Consider the following 22,503-nt stretch of genomic DNA (forward strand, 5'->3'; position numbering starts at 1 on the left):
TAACTGGCGAAATTCAGCTATATAGCCGCAATTTTTGTTTTTGTAACTGGTGAACTTCAGCTCTAAAGCTGAAGTTTTTGTTTTGTAACTGTCGAACTTCAGCTCTAGCTGAAGTGTTTGTTTGTAACTGACGAACTTCAGTTCTAGAGCTGAAGTTTTTATTTGTAACTGGCGAACTTCGCTAAAGAACTTCAGCTACGTCGAATTATCGAAATGGCAGACCGTCAGATCCAGAAAAGAAAATTAGTTGTTTGAAAGAGGAAGAAAGAGCAGAACATATGATAGAAGTATTCCTTGGAAACAATTCAGATAGCATCAGCCTAAGAGCACGTTGTCTAGTAAATTTAACTGAGTACCAAAAGAGGCAAATACAAATCAATTATCCCAAATCAGAAGAAGAACTTCTTTAAATAAGAATTTATGGAAAAGAAAACATTATTCGTTCGAGGAGATGAGGGTAAAATCACTTTTACCATCAAAAGAGGATGAGAATAAGTGGGAAAAATACTTGGAATCAAAGAAGCATAGGGAAAGAGAGCTTTGTTTCGAAAGAGAAATTCGTTTGGAGGAGAAGGAGGAGGAGAAATGGGGCTAAAGTTGTTTAAAAAGTGGACACAAGTTAAAACTTTTTTAAAAAAATGGGTATAGGTTAAATGGTGGCGAACAAATAGAGAGCTCCGTGTAATTTTTACTGAATTCCTTTAACACAGCCCAAAAGCATGACTTAGTGGTCAAGGGGGTTCAAAACTATTATGAGGTCATTGGTTCAATTTCCACTAGCTACAATCTCTCTAGATTTTTTAATTTATTCCTTTTTTGAACCCATTAGCAGAAGTCTTACCTCCGCCACTGATCATGCCTGGTTAGTACTCTTAGATCTTTTTGGTCTAACATATAAAATTTCCAGTTTTTCATTTACTTGCACAAATTATTCTTTCTGAAAGTATAATTTTTATCAACTCTATAGTAACTGTATTTTTGTATGATTGCATTTGTATATTGTATACATATACGAATCAGGGAAGGATGAAGAAGAAGCAAAGATTAGAAAATTGTGGTTGTAAATAAGATGGCATGCAGTTGGGAGATCGTGACCACAACAGTTGTAAAGCTGCTGGGAACTCTCCAAAAAGTACTCAAAAACCAAAGGCAAAGAGCTCGTCTCTTTTCTCACCTCCATTATGGGGTTCCCAAGCTGGCATCATGGCCCATTGTCAGCTCTCCACTTTTTCACAATCCCCTAAACCAACAAAAAATATCTCACCACCTCCCTTTTCATTTCACCTCTATATACTCGAATGCACAAAATTTAACATTACCCTTGTCGAGATAATCGTTCGTTTCAATTTATATGATACTCCACGTTCACAATAATTGACCAATTTATTTTTTTATTTTGATTGAAAATAAGTATTTATTTATATAATCAAGAAAAACTTCAATTTATTTTTCCAAAATTAACCTCATGTGCGTATCCTTAAAAAATCATTTACTCCTCACATTTGAGAAGAGAAATAAGTGCTACTATAACTATGTTGCAATATTTAATTAAGGGTAATTTAGTCAAACTAACTATTTTTGTCTAAAATCTAATATCTTTTTAATGGGTGTGCCCAAAATAAACTGGTCACTTATTATGGACCGGAGGAAGTATAATTTGACATAATACAAAGTTAAACACATAAAATTTATGAAAGTTATAATTTTATACTATATATATTTATGTAACTTTAAGGCATTAACCTAGTACCTTGGGTCAATTATTCATGGGATAGGGAGATAGATGAGGATGTCACGCACCGTATAAGAGCGGGGCGGATAAAATGGAGGTTAGCATCTAGAGTCTTGTGTGACAAGAAAGTGCCACCGAAACTCAAAGGCAAATTCTATAGAGCGGTGGTTAGACAGGCTGAGTGTATGGGCATGAGTATTGGGCTGAGTGTTGGGCAGCCAAGAGTTCTCGTACCTAAAAGATGAAAATGACAGAAATGAGGATGTTGAGATGGATGTGCGTGCACTCTAAACTGGATAAGATTAAGAATGTAGATATTCGAGAGAAGGTGGGCGTGACTCCCATCGATGACAAGATGTGGGAAGCGAGGCTTAGATGGTTCGAGCACGTGCGGAGGAGAATCATGGATGCCCCGGTTAGGAGATGTGAGCAGTTAACATTGGCAGGTACGAGGAGAGGTAGATGACAACCTAAGAAGTATTGGGGTGAGGTGATCAGGCAGGACGTGACGCGATTACAGATTTCCGAGGACATGGCTCTGGATAGGAACAAGTGGAGGTCGAGCATTAGGGTTGTAGGTTAGGAGGGAGGCGAGCGTTTTTTTTCTTCTTTTTCTTTGTTGTTCTGGGGGCAGGGCTGGCCTGTTGATGTTTCGTTGTGGGTTGTTAGTGGTTTGTGTAGTTTCCTCACTATTTCCTGTGGTAGTATTGTTGTTTATAGTTATTGTTTTTACATCTATTTTTCTATTTCTTACGATACTATTACTATTTTTTATCTTCTATTGTTGTCACTAATCTACTATTTATTTTTCTTCTTCTCGAGCCGAGGGTCTTTCGGAAACAGCCTCTCTATCCCTCCAGGAATAGGGGTAGGGTCTGCATATACTCTACCTTTCCCAGATCCTACTTATGGAATTTTACTGAGTGATTATTGTTGTTGTTGTTGTAAGATATTTGAAACTTATAGTTCTAACTTGTACTTATGTGACTATAAAAGTTTTTCCTTAAGAATAAAACAAGAAATTTAAATTACATTTTGTATCATTCTTTTTGAATAGATTAATAGGAAAACAAAATGAAAAGGAGAAGGAAGTACTTTTTATCACAATTTATTGGACTCTTTTCTTTATTTGTCCAAAAAAATATATTTATATTTAAAAATAATTTAACCTTTTAAACATCTTATTTTATCTTAAAGAAAAAAATTATAACCACAAAATGTCTGTATCTTATTCTAAAAATCATAAATTCCAAAGTCTGTTTTATCTTTTTAACTTGGCATCCAGTCAAACAACCTCTGTATTTTATGCAACGGAGGGAATAAAGAAATACTAGTAGGAGTGATAAAACAAGAAAAAGTGCAAAAGAAAAGGTGACCTTTTTCAAAATATCTGTTTCTCTAAGTATATGTATAAAAATGTACATGACACTGTGACTCTGTTCATGTGAATGCCACCTTTTATAATGATTTGACCCCTTAAAGCTGTGGAATGAATGGGCAGTGGAATTCGGTAATGGAACTGGGTTCAGTTTCTTCTCCTGGTAGTAATTCAAGTTCCTCCGACTCTCTCAATGGTTTGAACTTTGGCAAGAAAATCTACTTTGAAAATGTGGGTGGTGGGTCATCGCCGGTGACCGGAGCCGGGAACTTGCCGCCGGCGTCCAAGAGGGGGAGGGGTGGGTTGATGCAGGGTGGTCAGCCACCTAGGTGTCAAGTTGAAGGTTGTCAGGTAGATCTGAGTGATGCTAAGGCTTATTATTCGAGGCATAAAGTTTGTGGTATGCACTCTAAGTCTCCTACTGTTATTGTTGCTGGCCTTGAACAGAGGTTTTGTCAACAATGTAGCAGGTCAGCTTAATTTTCCATATTACTCTAATTACTGTTATCAGAAGTTTTAAGTATTTATGCTCTATTTATATGGCTGTGTCGATACGCGGATACAAAACATGCACAACAGGTGTCTGAAACTCACTTTTTATACAAGAGTTTAACTTATGGACTAGTGGTCCTTGTATGTAAAGTTGTTTATATACTGGTTCGGTGGAGAGAGTTGACTATTGTGGATTTGTTAAATAATTGTTTGCTTGAAGAATTGTTAAATTGTTACTGGTGCCTTTCTTTATTTCCTAAATTGAATAACATTTTGAAACTCATGTTGATATCCTGTGCTTGAATATGACAATGGATTTTGCGAGTCTTGTATTAACAGCTTCTTGCTTATACTGTTTTTCGAGTTTAATTTTTAGGCGTTCTTGGCGCTCTTCTGCTTCTTTTGTCATAGAAAGGCAGTTCCTTAAGTGATGTGTGCTTGTTTTCTTATATGGCTGGACCAATTCTCGCTGCTAAGTGAGTTTTAGGGGGGGCTTTCTTCATAATGAGCACTGCATTGGCGTTTTATTATGTGGAGTAATAAGACAATTAAGATTATATTAGAAATGCGCCTACAACTCCTGTACGTACGAAGTTCTGAAGATCTAGATGTAGAGATGGTTATCGAAGAGCATTTTAAACTACTTGCTTGAATAGGTAGGGATTTGGATTTGTGCTTTCATTGAGAGGCAGCCTGCATTCTTTGTACATCTACGAGAGAGAATCAACTGTGGATGCCCTGATATAACTCAGTGGCTTGAAGGTGTGTACTAATCAAAGAAATGACACTTATGGAACAAATTTTAAAATTCATTTTGGTTCATGAAATGTGGAGCTTTTGTTCACAAATATGAACTTCAGTGATTTAGGACCAGCTTCATGCTGAAACAATTGTTGTTAGAAGTGATGAAGTATTGAACAGGTACGTTTTGGAGAATGCAGAAAAAGATCTATATAGGTGATACATATTTAGTTGAGAATATCTTTTAGATATTAGCACTTTTATTGTTGGTCTTATGCTTTCTTGGTGTGGTTTCCGTTTAGAAAATATACATAACTTCTAATACTTTTTATTTGTATTTGCTTAATATTGACATGAGATGAGTTTAATTGGAGTAATGTGGTCAGTGAGGATTCGTATAGCTGACCCAACTTGTTGGGGACTGAGGCAAAATTGTTGTTATTGTATGGTTTTGATTAAAAAGCATGTTCTTTGTGGCCAATATTTTTGCATAAGCAACATATTTGACTGGTCTATCATCTATGACTCATATGGTCATATCCAAGTCCGGAATGGTAAAAGTTTCTGCTGAACACTCTTAAACTTGGTCTCCGAAAAATTAGTATTAACTTTTTATTTGTGTTGTTTTGTCCATTCTGCTAATGTCATTCTATCACCCTGAAGAAATTAACTTAATATATTGGTATTCTGCATCATAAGCTTCCCCTCATGATTTACAAGATTGACGGTCATATGCATTACAATCAGAACATGCATAGTAGCACCAGTCTTGGCAGGCTAAAGCTAATTGGATATAGAGACAAGCAATTTATCAGTCTACTCCATGGTATTAACAGTACTCTGTAATTTACCTTGATTTGCTTCGTTGTATTCTCTTAGCATCAGAAAAATGCACTAGTACAGTGCCTTGCTGGTCTGAACTAAGTATATGTAACTACGGTATAAGCAGTCTAAAAATCTGAAGAGGAAAAAGAAATCCTTTGTGCCACGAGTAGTCCCATTCAAAGGGTCCTACTTACAATGGGAGAAATGATGTGATCTTGAAGCAAGATAGTTTGCTTTTTCTTCTTTGTTTTGTCTTTTTATTTGGGTGAATGACACTGGCTTTTATGGATCTAATTTTCCACCATTTATACAAAAATATTGATAGTCGTTCTCACAATCCATATGATCCTACTGAATTGATCTTTGCTAGAAGTTAAAGGGTAGCATATTTTCTGAAACAGCTTTGCTCTTTATATTAGTTGCTGTTTTGTCATGCCTACTAGCTTTTCAGATAAAACTTCAATTCGGTTAGTTATTGACGCGTATGATGATCCATCTCACAATATTTGCAAATAATTATTAAGCATCAATGTATTTCTTGTTTTGCACATCTGCAAAGTGTAGGAATCTAATGTTGAGGGCCTTCCCAAAATTATAATATCTTCCCTGCAATATCCCCCAGCCTTTGTTGTAGTCTATTTCTGGAATGATTATGGCTTTTTTCATGTCACCAAGCCATGTTTCCACTCTGATGTATTCGCCATAAATGTTGTAGTTCTGGTAAACTCTATGAAGATGTGACTGTATTTTCCTTCCCCATCTCCTATAGAGGTTTTCTGTTTATCCTTGAAGCTTTTTGTAAAGTTTCGCAGACCCAAGTTTTCTTCATCAATCTTGATATGGCTGGAGAATCTTCTGCCCAGCCCTGGAGAGAGTATAAGTGTAGCAAAGAAGGGGAAGGGGGGGGGGGGCACATTTCCCAAGTCAGAAAAATTAGAGAGATCATTTTTGCGATTTCTAGCCTTGTGACTCCAAAAAGAACCTCACCAAGGCCTTTTTCATTGGGTTCATCATTTATACGGTGGCTGAATGATTATTTTCAAAACTGGTGCGCTGGATATCATTATTGGGGGGGGGGGAGCACATTTCCCAAGTCAGAGAGAAAAGTTAAAGAGATCATTTCTGAGATTTCTAGCCTTGTGACTCCAAAAAGAACCTCACCGAGGCCTTTTTCTTTGGGTTCGTCATTTATACGGTGGCTGAATGATTATTTTCAAAACTGGTGCGCTGGATATCATTATGGTGTGTTGTAACTACCTAAGTACTCATTTGCAATTGGCAATGGTCTCAAACCAAAATCTGCAGTCCCTACTACTGGCATCTCTCCCAATATTTATTGGGAGATATTTAATTTAAAGAGATATTAGTCATAAAGTTTCCGAGTATGCACTTCTTTTTATCTTGAAAGCTTAGTAGTTAATAAATCCATCAACTCATATACGAGCCAAACTTTGGTCTTGATGAAGAAGGAAATTTAATGTGTGAAACTTTGGGGAAGTTTTGATAAGAATGTGCATTGCACAATGATTAGTAGTTACTCAAACATAACTAGAATGCCTCTGTTATTTATGTGCGTCTTGTATAAATATGCATATAGAGTTCAATTTCCCCCCGAGTACTCAAAGACGCCTATGTATTTTTTGATTTTGTTCTTGCCTATGACGAAACATTTCAAATGTATTGGATAGAATAATGGCTAGCCAAAGCTAGCTCATCTTCTCAGTTAACTTATTGCCCAGTCAATGTCTGCCTTATTGCATGGACTTAATAGTTTCTTGGTGTTTTGGTTCCAGGTTCCATCAATTGCCAGAATTTGACCAAGGAAAAAGAAGTTGCCGCAGGCGCCTGGCATGCCATAATGAGCGCCGCAGGAAGCCTCCATCTGGATCTCTTTTCTCTACACATTACGGGAGCCTTTCTTCATCAATTTTTGGTTTGATAGAATTCCTTTCCATTCTCTCTTTGTTTGCATTATACTCGAAAATTTATGCTCTTCTCTTTTCCTTTTATAAAAAGGAAAGAACATTATGCTGACTCTGGTTATTTTGATTCGAACTGATAGAAAATAATAGCAGCAAATCTGGAAGCTTTCTGTTAGACTTCAGCTCACACCCACATGTCAACGAGAGTTCGTGGCCAAATACTAGAGCATCTGAACAAGGATGGGATCATCAATCTACTGCATCAGGGAAGTGTCTTCAGCGTCCTTGGCTGAACAATTCTGAAAGTGCTACATCTGAGTTAGTTCTGCAAGGTTCAGCCACCAGGACCAATTATGTTCCTTCAGGGGAATGTTTTTCTGGAGTCTCAGACTCCAGTACTGGTGCTCTCTCTCTTCTGTCAAATCGGTCCTGGGGATCAAGGAATCCACCCTCAAGTCTTGGAGCTAACATTGATGGGATACACACCATTCAACCTTCTGATTCCCATGGTGCACCTACCAATCACTTCTCAAGCCCTTCGTTACGGTTTAAAGGAAATGAAGCTAGCAGCAGTTCACACGAGATGCCTTCTGATTTGGGTTTGGGTCAAATTTCACAGGCTGCTGACGATCAGTACTGTGGTGAGCTGGGGATAGGTCAGCAGAGTGGACGACAAAACATGGAACTGGACCACTCTAACGGTTATCATCCTTCTGTTCAGAATGTGCACTGGTCTCTTTGAGTAGTATGATCACGGTTGTAAGAGAACATGTTGATGAAGTAGTTTGATGTTTGTGAGGCTGTCTGTTGACGAACTACCACTAATATTATGCAGCTTATGTGCATTCTTGTTGGGCTAGTCCCAAGATGACCTATGTTTTGTTCTTGAACTGTTTGATAACTTGCTACCATTTGCTTTGGCGTATCTTTTTAACGTGCATATTCTGTTTTATCACTCTTGGTATATGATATTAGGTGAAAAGTCAATCAAAATCACAGGACAGGACAATATTCTACCTGTTAGACACTGCCCTGGTAATGATGTTAATGCGCTGGTAGATGAAGTATGAACCTGTAGCGACAAAGATGCTTCATTATGATGTTCATTTTTGTCTCTTTTTCTGATTTTTCCTTTCGGTACTCGTTTTATATTTTTCATTTGGGCTCTAAAATACATAAATCTCTAGCCTCTTCATCCAGCGATCTTCTTCTACGTACGTGCTATAGAGCCTCTTATCTCCAAGAAATGATAATTGGGGTTATAGGGAGTTGCACCAATAATTCATCCTTGAAGACTCCATAGTCTACGCAGAAGCCACATTCTGATGAGAAGAATTCGTTTAAATTTGAAAGATCTTCACCTTGTTTGTTGCTAACGTGCGTGATTGAAATGCCAAGTTTTAATTCTATGAGTTCAATTTTTAAGGTTCTTAGTAGAGGTGGGCGTTCGAGCAGTTCGGATTGGATATGAAAATTTTCGTTTGGATTTTTGGTTTCCGGATTAAAGAAATGATAATTCAAATCCAATCCAAATAATCTCGGATTGGATCGGATTTTTTAAGTTCGGCTTCAGATTAATCGGTTTGGATATTTTAGATTTACGATTTTAAGCCTATAAATTGAGTTGTTTCTTCTTCTTACAAAAATGAACATCCAAATAAAATATTCATGTTAAATTGCCTAAATATGTCCTCATTTTTCACCGCAATCATTCAAATAAAGTATTCAAGTAATGAAATTACTATTCAAGAAATACAACCGAGATATTAATAAGGCCGATAAGAATTAGCAATAGTAAAACCATATCCAAATTGAAAGTATTCTGATAGTAACTTAGTAATTAATATTGAATATATGAGGTAATGTCTTATATGTATGATATTAAACTTATTACGATTGGCATATGAATAGTGAACTAATGTCTAATGGATAGCACCAAATATAAAGTGCTAAATCTGATATCCAATCCAAAATCCAAAAAATTTAAAGAATTAAACCCGAAATCTAATTCGTAATCCAAAAATCCAAACTAAAAATTCAAAACGTTTGGATTTCGGGTTTGCCCAAATTATGTCCACCCCTAGTTCTTAGCATTGAACCTATTATATTTTAAATTTTATGGGTTCATATCTATTATTTATTGTAATTTTAGTAAATATTTTCACGTAAATTTATACTCTACATTGCAACTACTGGTTCATATGAACCCGATATTATTATGCTGAACCTATCCCTACTTAGGAGTCAGGACTAGGAAGGCAATAAGGTTGTGCGGGTGCGGGGCAGACTTGATCTTACGCGGGGCGGGGGAGGGCTGATCTTATGCGAGGCAATGCGGATTGAAAATGCTTTTTCAAAATCTAATGCAAGGCCGGGCGGTTACGGGTATCATTGCGGATTTTCTTGCGGGTTTACTCCATGGAAATCACTATAGACGGTACAAACTGAGGCAAGCAATAAATAGAGTGGCTAGAGAATATGACTATGCAACTATTACTCTTTTTTTTTTTGTCAATAAAAGAGACATAAATTAGAAGTTAAGTAGTATTACAAGGAGCATGAGCTGGTGGGGATTCAGCATTACAAAAAAGCAATTGATCACTCCCACCAGTAGTTACTACATTATCCCTACTAGGATCAGCGTTTGCTACAGTATCCATACTAGTATTCATCGCATTATCAAGACAAAATGAGATAGGTTCCTCTTCAAGAGTTGTACGTAGAGGGCGTCTGTGAAGCGCGCCCCGTTGGTCTGCTAGAAAGTCATTCATCACAAAAAGAGGTGGTTGCACAAAAACAGTTGTGGAAGCATTGCATGCTAATGTGGTCCCATGTTTGGCAAGCGTATCTGTTACTTAGTTTTGCTCTCTGTAAGTGTGTATGACCCATGGTCTATCCAGCTGTAGGAGGATGTACCTGCATTCATGCGTTAAAGATGAGTAATGTGGATTAAGATGATGAAGTAGAGAGATTACCTCAATGGAATCCACATTAACGTCCAATGGTGCGAGTTTGTGCTGTAGAGCAAGTTGCAAACCTTCTAGTGGCCAGTGAGTTCTATGTAGTTGTCACACCTCCTTTTTCCGCCCCCGCAAGGGGTACAAGGAGTTTTTCCAATTAAAGGACAATCGAAACGGGATTTATTTATTTATTTCAGAGTCGCCACTTGGGAGATTTAGGGTGTCCCAAGTCACCAATTTAATCCCGAATCGAGGAAAAGAATGACTCCATATTACAGTCTGCGCACCAGAAATCCGGATAAGGAATTCTGTTAACCCGGGAGAAGGTGTTAGGCATTCCCGAGTTCCGTGGTTCTAGCACGGTCGCTCAACTGTTATATTCGGCTTGATTATCTGATTTTATACAAATATGAACTTACGTGCAAATTTTATCTTTTTACCGCTTTCATAATTATTATTATTATTTTTACAAGGAATTGCAACGTTGTGAAAATGTATCTTAAACCGCGTCACAATCAATGTACCCGCGGTCGTCGACACACTTTGACTCCGTTGAGATTTGGATTTGGGTCACATAAATGTGCACCCGAGTTTAAGAAAATTAAATTATTAAAGGCGCGCCTAAAGCGACTAGCGTATCATTTTCTTTGGTAGGGCCGTGGAATTTTGCTAAACGGTTCGTCCCGGAATCTAAGCAATTTTAAAGCTAATGTTTACTGAGGGCCCCACAATTTTGTATTTTTATTTGGCTCATCTCATCTCATTCTTATTTTTTTAAAAGGAATTTGCAACGTCATGGACACGCATCTCGAACCACGTCACAATCAATGTACCCGTTATTAGAGACACATTTCAACTCCGCTGAGATTTGGATTTGGGTCACATAAATGTGCACCCGAGTTTAGGAAAGTAATTTAATTAAATCGCGTCTAAAGAGGCTAACGCGTTATTATCTTTGGGGAAGGTAGTGAAATTCACTAAACGGTCCATCCCAAATTCTAAGTATTTATTATGACCCATTATTGGGGGCCCCGCAATTTGTATTTTTATTGGGCGAGGCTCGTCTCATTTTTTTTTTTTAAGGATAATCTAAAGCAGCTATATATATATTTTTTCGTCCGTCTCTAAATGGAAGAAGAAAAGGTCCTACTTTATTTACATGCTTGACAAGACCATCATTTATTTCACGGATTCAAGCAAACGCAGCTAGAAAATTACAATCAAACTTTGCGCGAAAGGAAGATGTTTCATGCCTCATTCTATAAGCCGATACTACTGAAGCTGAAATTATAACCAAATACGGAATTGACAGGCAATACGCATTCAAAAGGGACAAAGTATCTTATAACTAATTTTTGAACCCACATTGTTAGACGAAATGAACCGTTGGGACTAATTGTTTTCAATTACTTGAAGCTAAGCCAACCTTAATTACTAATGGTTACGAAAGTTACTTAACTTGCTTGTTAACTTGAATAACCTATTGGGTTAAGGTTCTTAGCCTTTCTACATTTCTTGAATCGCGCCACAAGTATGTCAATCCTACGGATTCTACAAATTTAAGGGCGTGAATTCATACTAGGTTCCTATCTGATTATATGACACTCGAAACCAACTGTTAATGACTTTGTCAACTAACTATTGCATCACTAAAGCTATGGAGACATACTTTCAACTTAAAACTGAAATCAACATGAGATCTACATTATTTCGGATTTTTACCTTTTAGACTAAATGCTGAGTCAAACGAACTCTAATTATATTGAAAGTTAGGGCCAGACAATTACCCATTGAAACAAAATCCAAACAAACCCAGACATGATTCTAATGGAATACATGAACTATTATACACGGCTTAACATTCAATATACAACTAAAGCAAATTCGAAAGAGGCACTTCAACTCTTCATTTCTATATTCAGGTTTCAATTTTCAGCCTACATTGATAGTGTATCAGTTGTGTACCTGAGATTGGAAACAAGAACAAGAAGAGGAAGAAGATCAGCAACAGCAGCTGGGCAGCAGTAAGGCAGTAATAACAACAGCAACAAGCAAACGGACAGCAGTAACACAGCAGTAACAAAAATAGCCCAACAGTAGATTAAAAACCCAACAATAGCTTCAGAAAATGCCATGCAGCAACACCAAATGCACCAGAAAATCCCAGAATATAACCCAAATGCCCAACATCAATATAAACCACCACAATATGACCAAAACTTGAATTTGCAATAGAAGATGGACCAACAGACTTTCAACAAATTTCCACAACTCTCAATGCAACAGTAACAGAGGTGAATACTGATTCCAACAGTAAAAGTAAAGCAGATTTTTCTTCTTTCAATCTCTCTCTGGTCTCTTAGGATTAGAAAAACCAGCCTATGCTTCTCAAAACTAAATTGACCTATTAAAGTTGGAAGACCAGCCCCTTTCTTGTTCTAAATAAGCCTATTTATAGGCAGAAATGGCAGGCCCCCAGGCTGCCTTGATTCCTTCAGCCTTTTCCTGCCCATACCCCTTAGTTTCCCATGCCTCAATGTCTTTTCTTGATGCCAGTTAAATTGTTCCCCATGCTTGTCCTTTTATTTTATTTAAGAGGTATGGGTGATTAAAGTATTATTAGTCAGCCCCCATGCTCCACTGTTTGGTTCCCCATTAACAACTAAACTAAGGTTAATTATTAACAACTGGGCAGACTTGAGCTCAGGGCCTATTGAGACCCTATTAGACTTACCAAACTTACCCTTTTAATCCACTGTTATTACTGTCTAACCCTAAACTCAGAAGTTATAATCACGGCCTATATAAGCTTGCACCTTAAGACTGATTTCTGGTTAAATACTCAGGGTATTACAGCTATGTTTAATTCTCAGTTTAGGCTTAACCAATGGCTCGAATTTAATCCAACAGGGGTGCTAATCAGATGGTGTGAATCAAGTTGTTGCCTTTCAAGACTGTAAAAAAACAAACGACAATATGTATCGAGTCGACTTTGCGAGTTACAACGTATACTAATCAGTCGACAACAAAATCAGGCTAAAACAGAACATACAGGTGATTCATGTGTTTTCGGACAGAACATGGAACTTATGAAACTTAATTATTTGACGACGTTACTCAAATCGACTATACAAACTATTACATATAACAAACAATCGACAAACAACATAGACTAAACAAGCCACCAAATTATTTCAATATTCGGGACATTTAACAGGGAGCTTACGAAACTTAACTATTGACGACATTAGTCGAAGCGAATAGATATCTCATAACATACACTTGACACTGAATAGAAGGAAAGAAAAGAAAATTACCTCGGAAGCTTAAGCATAAAAAACGACCCAGGCCTGAACCGGACTGGACTTCTTTGAGGTCGAATGGACTTTAATCGAAGTGTTCCCGACTGAGAACACCTCGATTAAGGTCTATTAGACCCCAATCTATTGTTGATTTGGACGGACCCCCATGGATTCGATTTTTAGGGTTCTTGAGCTCAGATTTGGGGTTCGAAGAGTTCTACCTAGATTCGAACGAAACAAACATTGATTAGGGTATAAGGGATGTCAGGGGAGTGGTTGGTGTGAATTTGGGACTCATTAGGTGATTTAGGGTTTTGGCTCGAATCTTTGATCAAAGATTCGAGAACCCTGGAGATGATTCGAAGTTAAGTGACCAGGGATTCGTGTTCAGGGTGGTTTGTAGGTTCAGTGGTGTAGCTATGGTGACCGGTGGCATTGTTGCCGCCGGGTTTACGTTGAAGGGGAGCTATGGCGGCTGCTAGGGTTTGGGGGTGTTTGGGATCGTCTATGAGAGAGACGATGAAACCAGGGGGGTGTTTGGATAGGGGGAGGGGTTCGTTGGGATCATTTATATACCGGGCCAAAGGTCGAATCCTAGCCGTTGGATCAATCAGGATCAATGGTTCGGATTGGTTTACTTAACGAGATGGTGGGTCAATCTCTAGGTCGGGTTTGGCTTTTGGATATAGGTACTGATTGCATCCGTTAGATGAGGGCTAGATGGACGGCTGGGATCGACTGTCATCGAACCGACGTAGTTCTGGTATCAGACTACGTCGTTTGATGGCGTGGGAGACGGGTCTTCTGGGCTGACTGACTTGGGCCGATTTTTGGTGCTATTTGGGCCTGATTTTTAGCTCAATTTTTGGCTCAAATCCGGGTATTCTTTACTATTTTCAACTCTTTTCTTTTTCTACTTTAATTAACAATCAACAAAATTCTAAAATAATTTTGTAAAACCAAAATTAGCCTACAACAATGTTAAACCTTAACAACAATTAACACACAAGGTCAAACATTTAATTAAAATATAAAATTACACCACGACACACATAAATGATAAAACACAACAAAAATGCATATTTTTGTGATTTTCTTTCTTTTAAAATAAAACATGGTTTAATCGACTCCACAATGCACAATTAAATCTTGAATGCGCATGCAACATGTATTTATACATACATATATATATATATATATATATATCAATCACAACAACGGCAAGCATTTACGGACCAAATAATTACCAAAATGTCACGTAAATTCTAAAAATCGTACACAGATGGATTTTGTTTTATTTTTTGATTTCTTTTGGAGTAATTTCCGTGAAGCAAAAATCACGTGCTCACAGTTGCCCCTCTTTGTCCGAAAGCACAGAGAGCTTTTCGTGCAAAGATAAAGTGAGCGGATATGAGCGATTTTTTGCCTGTTGGGATACTCCGTGTGAAGCATTTTTTTTTTTGAGAAAAAGATTTAATTGAACCTTTCCTTCAAAGGTTTCCTACATATCCCTGGCTAAAAGGGGAATCAGGTTAATGTAGTTCAAGAAGTTTTGGTAGCTGGGACTACCATGGGACTGCAATGTTACTGCTGTTGCATGCTGTTATCTCTGCTTACCGATTTCCTTGTTACACCGTGCTCAAAAGAAAACAAGAAGCTAGACTAGACTACGGATCATAATATCTCATCTATATTCAACTCGTCCTTGTTGCCTTGCTTTCTTGTCGGTTTATGTTTCTTCCGGTGCTTTTCTTCCGAGAACTTGGGATGTACTGGCCTTTTGCTTTCCTGGATACCGGTTTTCATCATCTTGTTCGGTCCGCTGGGGATATGGCTTTCTTCATTAAGCTTTTCGGTGGTTCTCCTGGGGATATGACTCTCTCTTCATCAGATTTGTTATGCTGGGCATAAATTAATGATCACGGGCCGCTTCTTTCAAGACGCGTCTTTTCTTCCTTTTGACTCATGCGCTTGAATTTGTGTTGGGACCTCTTGTTGCCACCTCCTGCTTTCCGGTGTTGGGGATTTTTATTGTTTGCTGCTGGGGATTCCTGTTGTAACCTTCTACCTTCCGGTGGGTTACTGATTTCAAGATCTGCAGTATAAGACTCAAAAGTATTTCTCTCGTTATGCAGGTGGGCGCCTGAATACAAAAATAAAAAGACAGGAATGTATTCCTTTGTTATATAGGTGGGCGCCTAATGGTAAAGACATGAAATGTATTCCCTTGTTATACAGGTGAGCGCCTAATGGTAAAAACATGAAATGTATTCCCTTGTTATACAGGTGGGCGCCTAATGGTAAAGACATGAAATGTATTCCCTTGTTATACAGGTGGGCGCCTAATGGTAAAGACATGAAATGTATTCCCTTATTATACAGGTGAGCGCCTAATGGTAAAGACATGAAATGTATTCCCTTGTTATACAGGTGGGCGCCTAATGGTAAAGACATGAAATGTATTCCCTTATTATACAGGTGGGCGCCTAATGGTAAAGACGTGAAATGTATTCCCTTGTTATACAGGTGGACGTCTAATGGTAAAGACGTGAAATGTATTCCCTTGTTATACAGGTGGGCGCCTTATGGTAAAGACATGAAATGTATTCCCTTGTTATACAGGTGGGCGCCTAATGGTAAAGACATGAAATGTATTCCCTTGTTATACAGGTGGGCGCCTAATGGTAAAGACATGAAATGTATTCCCTTGTTATACAGGTGGGCGCCTAATGATAGAGACAAACTTGAATTTGTTTCCTCGATTCTCTGAGAAAATTTTCACTTGTGGCAGAAAATTTTCTGCCCCAGTTCTGGCGATCTTTCTTATGGCGTGTCTTTAGGCCATCATCAACACCTTATTTTCCTGTTCAAATCAAAGAAAATTTAGTTAGTTTTTTTTAAAAAAAATATGGCGAGTGGTCATGTCACTCCTGATGGGGATGATTGTTCCCTTCCCCTTATTCCTGTTTGGCGTTCCCAAAACTTGTTGGGGATGATGTTATTCGCTGGGGATAACATTCTGCTGGGGATGGCTTTTCCATTTATCCATTCCCCGTTCTGTATCTCAAAACTTGCTGGGGGTTATTTTGCTGAAGATGAATTTTCCTTTCTTCCTTTCCCATTCTGTGTTGTCCGACCCCCTCGGAACTTGGTCGAAACTCTGTCGAGGATGCTTCTACATCTCGATGATCCTCTGGGGATAACACTGCGAACTGCTGAGTAACCCTGTTGGGGATAACACTGCTGAGGATAACTCTGCTGCGTAAATATGTTATCTTACTCTTTCCAAAACTACTTCCTTTTAAGTAGGATGTTTCATTCCTCTGCAAACTACTTCCCCTTTTCTTCTTTTTTTTTTAGCTTCTTCCTTCGAAGACTACCTCCCTTAAGACTCGTTTTGCCTTTCCCCGAAAGGACCCGCTGAGGATACCGATTTTCACCAAACTTGTGTTGGACTCCTCGAACTGCTGGGGATAACACTGTTGGGGAATTATTTACTTACCTGTTGGGGGATTAAATGTTATCAGCTGGGGATAACGCTGTCGAGGATAATACTGCTGGGGGATTCTGATTCCTTCAGAACTAGTGCTTCGCTCTTCGGAAGGCTGTTGGGAATGATACTGGCCTTTTGCTTTTTCTGAGCTCAAGTTTCATCCCTTTGTTCTGTCCGCTAGGGAATAACTTCCTCCATTGAAACTTATTATGTTGGGGCAACACTGGTTCAAAGACCACTTCCTTTGAGACTGGTGTTATCTTTATTCTTCCCCGAATGGGTACCTGACTTCCAGAAAATTTTCTAAATGGAAGGAAAATTTTCTGCCCCAGTTTGATAATCTCCCTTGTGACATGCATTTCCGTCATCAATGCCATTTCCTTTACCTGTTTCAAATCAACAAAATTTGTTAGTTTAAAGCGCGGTGGTTGGTTGTGATACTCCTACTGGGATGGTTTTCCCTTTCTCCTTCCTTGCTCTGCGTTCCACAACTTGTTGGGGATGATATTATTTGTTGGGGATAATCCCTTTCTGCTGGGGATATCCCACTTCTTTTGTGGCATAGCTCGGAAACTGGCATTTCCCCGACCTTTTAGTCTAGTATGAATTTCCCAAATCATGCTCACTGTTCTCCTTGCTTTGTTCATGGGCCTTGGCCTTGAGGTTTATAACCTTTGATTTCGGCAAGGGTATCCCTCTTGACACTCATCAATCCTTTGGTCAATTCCCTTTTGCTGGGGATATCTTTATTGATACTGGCCTTGCGCTTGTTCCTTGCTGATTACACCACTTGGATGTACTAGCCAGATCTCATCTTGCATAATTGTAAAGCTGATGACATATTTTGAAGTCAATTCTCACTTGTTCTGACCAAACAGACTCTACTGGAGAATTTTTCTATGAAAGGAAAAGATAAACAAAAAGGGAACCGAATAAAAGACAAAGGAAAAAGATGACTTTTTAACAAGAGAAACTATAAATAAAAACCTATCAAACGCAGATACCGACTCTAATGGTCATGACATGCACATGTGGCCTATCCTCCGCCGTCAATCATCTTTCAAGACCTTCAATTGGCAATTCCCCATCTGATTCTCAATCTTATTCGACTTGTAGTGCCCGAAGGGTTTTCACTATCAAGCCTCTCTCATTTTGGTTTTTCTCTCAGCTTTCATCGCCTTATGGTGTCCGTGAAGATTTTCACCGATAAGACTCTCTCATTTGTATCACTTTCCAGCTGGGGATTTGGAGTGTTGCCGGTATGACTCTCTCTGCTGGAGATTAGAGTCATTTCTACTGTGGAACAGAGTGTTATGTTCACCGGTAAGACTCTCATTTGTCTGACTTGGCATCTTTTGAAGACTGATCAGAAGGTCTTTCTTTGGACCGTAATGTGGGTTTTGGATAGGCTAGAAAGAAAGGGTATTAAAGGCTCAAAAAACAAAATAAATTTGGGGTTCAAAATTACAACCTTCGAAATCATATTTGTTTACAACAAGCGCAACCCTTGCCCCAGTTTCTTGCTTGGGGATTATTTATTTATAATTTTTTTAATTTTTATTACACCATGCACACTATGACCATTATGGCCATTATGCACCCTATGACCGAGCCGTGAAGCGCCTACTTATCCTTTTTGAGGAATCAGGTCAAACGTAGTTCTCACTTCCTCCGTTTTTTTCTGACTTTCTTTTGTTTTTTTTTTGTTATCATTTTTCTTTTCTTTTCTTTTTTCATTTTTCTTTTGTCGTTTTGTTGATTTTTTTCTTTTTCTTTTTGTGTTTTTTTCTTTTCTTTACCTGCCATGCTTGCGTTTTCTAGTCGTTTCTACTAATTCCGAACGAGGGGTACGAAAGAAAAAAAATAAGGCTCAAAAGGGGTTAACGAAGGATAAAGTGTTTAGGTAGCAAAACAAAATGCCTTCGTCATTCCAGACTTCAAAACATGCCCAGTGCAAACAACACATTTAAACAAAGATTTGTAGCATCTTCCGATGGTGCTGGACTTGACAATTATATTCACACATTTGCTTTTTCCTTTGTCATTTATAAAGCACCGTTGGGCGACACTCTCACTCTCGACCCTCATGTCAATTTGGCGAATCTTTCTTTTAGCGGTTTTCTTTGTGTTTTACTTGCCCTAGTTCCGTATGACTTGAGCTCCGAATAATCCCAAACCGTCCTTATTTCTTTTAAATGTTCTGATCACCTTTCCGGGGTTTTATGATTAACTTTAAAGACTAGGCCCAAACTGTGTGCGCATGTCATGTCACTGGAATAGGTGCTGAACAAAAATGATAAAAGGACTAAACAAAAGATGACTGGAAATAATAAAAGACCGGATTTTGCATTAGACTACCGGTGAAATGGTTTGAATAACAAAAACAAACCAGAATAAAATCCTAAAACAACCTGGACAAACTTAAACAAACCGCTATGACAAAACGGAAAGATAAGACAGTTTGACACGAGACAATATCCGAATTACAACCCTAATAATCCGAACAACAGAAATGACAACAAAATAAGCCACCACAAGCTTCTCTCTTGCTAACCAAGGAACGGAGCGTCCTCCCACTTTTATCAAAATTGGCATCTTAGCCACTGATCTTCGCATCAGTATTGTCCAGACCATTGCCAACTTCGATATCATCAACCTTAGTCAACAATTTCCCAATAGGATTTGAGTGCTTCTGCTATCAGGCCTGATCCCCGCAAAGTGTGCATCATGATGTGCGGGTAAAGGATTCTACGCGATGTTCTGGGTGTCATTGTCCGGCTTACCACAAACCAACCACCTTAACTTTCCTTGCGATTCAAAACAAAACAGGTTAGAATGGACTCAGTCGGTCCCCATTATTAACAACATCTTTTTTTTTCATCAATTTTTTCTTTTCTCTTTTTTTCATTTTTCTTTTCTCTTTTTTTTTGTTGTGGTCGAATCTTATGGAGATTGCCTACGTATCATGACCCCGCATGAATCAGACCTTGCGTAGTTCGGACAAAATGAAAGGTAACAACAATAAGACATTTTTTCTTTCTTTATCAATTTTCATAATAAAACAAACTGGGTTTCAAAGGTTGAAAGATGACCAACAAACTCAAAAATCAAACAACCCACATATTCTAGTCAAAAGATTTATAACCTCAAAACAAAAAGGCCAGCTTCCTTTCCCCGTTTGACAAATGCAACCAAACGGCTATTTTTGCAAATGTGGCCCCTTCCAAATCTCACATGAATTTTGAGGTCGGGGAGGATTATTTTATGACACTTTACAAACTTGTCCGTTCTTTTACGAAAATAGCCTTTCGACAACTGAAAAATACTCTAAGGCTATTTCGGCAAGAACGGTTTAAGACGCGGCCGAAGCTGGCTCGGCTTATTTTTTGACTAAAAATCAAAACGGTATTCACCTGATCGCTAACTCTTTGTTTTTTTTTTCAAATTACAATAAAAACCTGGTGCTGCAAACACGGCCCTTCAGCGCCTCGGGGACGAAGATTTTTAAGGCTGTGTGGGTCAACTGGACCAAATCTTAAAAAATGACCCAAGGTGGCTGTTTATGCAAAGTCAGCCTTCCGGCGTCCCTTTCGGGAACATTCGGCTATTTTTGACAAAACAGCATCACCCGACTTATTTATGACTCTTTTTATCGTTTTCCAAAATAGAAAACTCAATATTGCAAACACGACCATTCAACGCATCGGGGACGAAGATTTTTAAGGCTGTGTGGGTCAACTGGACCAAATCTTAAAAAATGACCCAAGGTGGCTGTTTATGCAAAGTCAGCCTTCCGGCGTCCCTTTCGGGAACATTCGGCTACGTTTTGACAAACAGCGTCACCCGACTTCTTTATGACAGAATTAAAATTTTGACATGTTTTATTTATTTATTTATTTGTTTTTGGCTATTTTAGCAAAAGGGGGGGGGGTTGGACCCGATGAAGGTTGCTTATGTATCTCACATCCGGTGAGAATCAAACCCGCGTAGTTTGGGAAGGTCATGAATAAAGTAAAAAAACTAATTTTAAATTTTTTTATTTTTGGAATTTGTGAAAGAACTGCTTTAAAAGAAGAAAGGAAGTATTTTTTTTTTTGGATTTTTGATTGATTTTCTTTTTTGAAAGAAAGAATTCTAAGAATTCCTTTTCTTTTGATTTGAACTTTGAGAATTTCAAAAGTAAAAAGAAGATATTTTTTGTCTGGATTTTCATTTGTTTTCTCTTATTCTAAAGAAGAAAGGAAATATTTTTGGAATTTTACCTTTAATAAAAGAAAGGCTTCTAGAAAAATATTTTTTTGAATTTTGAATTTTCTTTTCAATTTTGAAAGAAGAATCAAAATATTTTCGGATTTTTTAAAAGAAATTATTTTTATTTTTATTTTTATATTCTTTTATTCTTTTATTCTTTTATTCTTTTTTAAAAAAACAATTAAAAAGACTTTCTAGAGAAATCAATAATGGAAAATAAAGATATATATATATATATATATATATATATTTTGCAAGACATATCTTTTTGGAATTTTACTTTGAATTTTCTTGCCAAGACAAATACTCTTTGCAACAAATAAAGATATATATATATTTTGGAAATAAAGAAAAATACTTTTTGGATTATATATATATATATATATATATATATATATATATATATATATATATATATATATATATTGGAACAAATAATAAAACCACGTTCAACGCACGACTCTTTTTATTTTTATTTTTGGCATTTTCATAAACAAACTATTTTCCTTTTCTATTTTTTTTTTAAAAACAAGACAGAACAACGACTTTTTTTTCCTTTGCTTTTAATAAAACAAACTAAAATATTTTTTTTCATTTTCTCAAAATTTCGGCAGAGTTTCGACAGTATTTGGGCATAGGGATTTTTCAAAATAAACAATTAACTCCCTAACCGCTATTTCTCTTTTTTTTCAATTTCACAATATTATTCCTGATATTCAAAAGTCGGTCAACACACAAGTCCGAATCAAATAAATGCGCAAGTGGTAGCAAGTAAGATGCATCAGGATGGTCATTTTCATTTTTTGTACATCTGTCCTAGACAGACCCAACCCCTGTGTTGAGCCTCCAAAGTCAGATGCACGTGATGCAAACAAACGTTCCTACTAGGGATCCGGCATGAAGCTGAGTTATTCTAAGTTCATAACCTGGGTATTTGTTCTAGACTGTGTACCCGAGCGGACAACTCGAGTCGAGGAGGGGGCTACGTACCAGGGACCCGCGGGATCGTCCGGCTTTGTAACTTGTCCGGCCTCTTTCTTATTTCAGGTATTGACACTAACAGAATAGGGAGTCTCGACCAGCGAGCTTCTCCCCGGAGGTAAGAAGAGAAGGGTTTCGGCACAGTTTATATACAGTTCAAATAATATCAAAGCGGTAAAAACATCATTTAGCACATTGAGCCCAAACATGTAACAAAATCAGATAAAACCAAATATAACAATTTATCTAAGCTCGAATTTCTAACCCTGAACCAGTGGTTCTGGGTCTGTAGTCCCCAGCAGAGTTCCATGTAGTTGTCACACCTCCTTTTTCCGCCCCCGCGAGGGGTACAAGGAGTTTTTTCAATTAAAGGACAATCGAAATGGGCTTTATTTATTTATTTCAGAGTCGCCACTTGGGAGATTT

General features: G+C 37.8%; 1 protein-coding gene across 1 annotated transcript; it reads left to right on the forward strand.

The window, feature by feature from the left end:
• Positions 1-3,023: 3,023 nt before the first annotated feature.
• LOC104226667 (squamosa promoter-binding-like protein 9) lies at positions 3,024-8,015 on the forward strand. The gene is made up of 3 exons (XM_009778696.2): positions 3,024-3,580; positions 6,962-7,101; positions 7,231-8,015. Exons 1-3 carry the CDS (start codon positions 3,222-3,224, stop codon positions 7,830-7,832), a joined length of 1,101 nt encoding a protein of 366 aa, XP_009776998.1. The 5' UTR covers positions 3,024-3,221; the 3' UTR covers positions 7,833-8,015.
• The last annotated feature ends 14,488 nt before the right edge of the window (positions 8,016-22,503 follow it).

This window comes from Nicotiana sylvestris, chromosome 12 (genome assembly GCF_000393655.2).
Source record: "Nicotiana sylvestris chromosome 12, ASM39365v2, whole genome shotgun sequence".
NCBI classification, from domain to species: domain Eukaryota; kingdom Viridiplantae; phylum Streptophyta; class Magnoliopsida; order Solanales; family Solanaceae; genus Nicotiana; species Nicotiana sylvestris.

What these genes read in the sequence shown, in the direction of transcription:
- LOC104226667 (XM_009778696.2), top strand. Translation starts at nt 3,222, where the DNA reads ATGAATGGGCAGTGGAATTCGGTAATGGAACTGGGTTCAGTTTCTTCT. An exon ending in TTTTGTCAACAATGTAGCAG is followed by an intron (nt 3,581 to 6,961) that starts GTCAGCTTAATT and finishes TTTTGGTTCCAG; the next exon opens with GTTCCATCAATTGCCAGAAT. An exon ending in CCTTTCTTCATCAATTTTTG is followed by an intron (nt 7,102 to 7,230) that starts GTTTGATAGAAT and finishes TCGAACTGATAG; the next exon opens with AAAATAATAGCAGCAAATCT.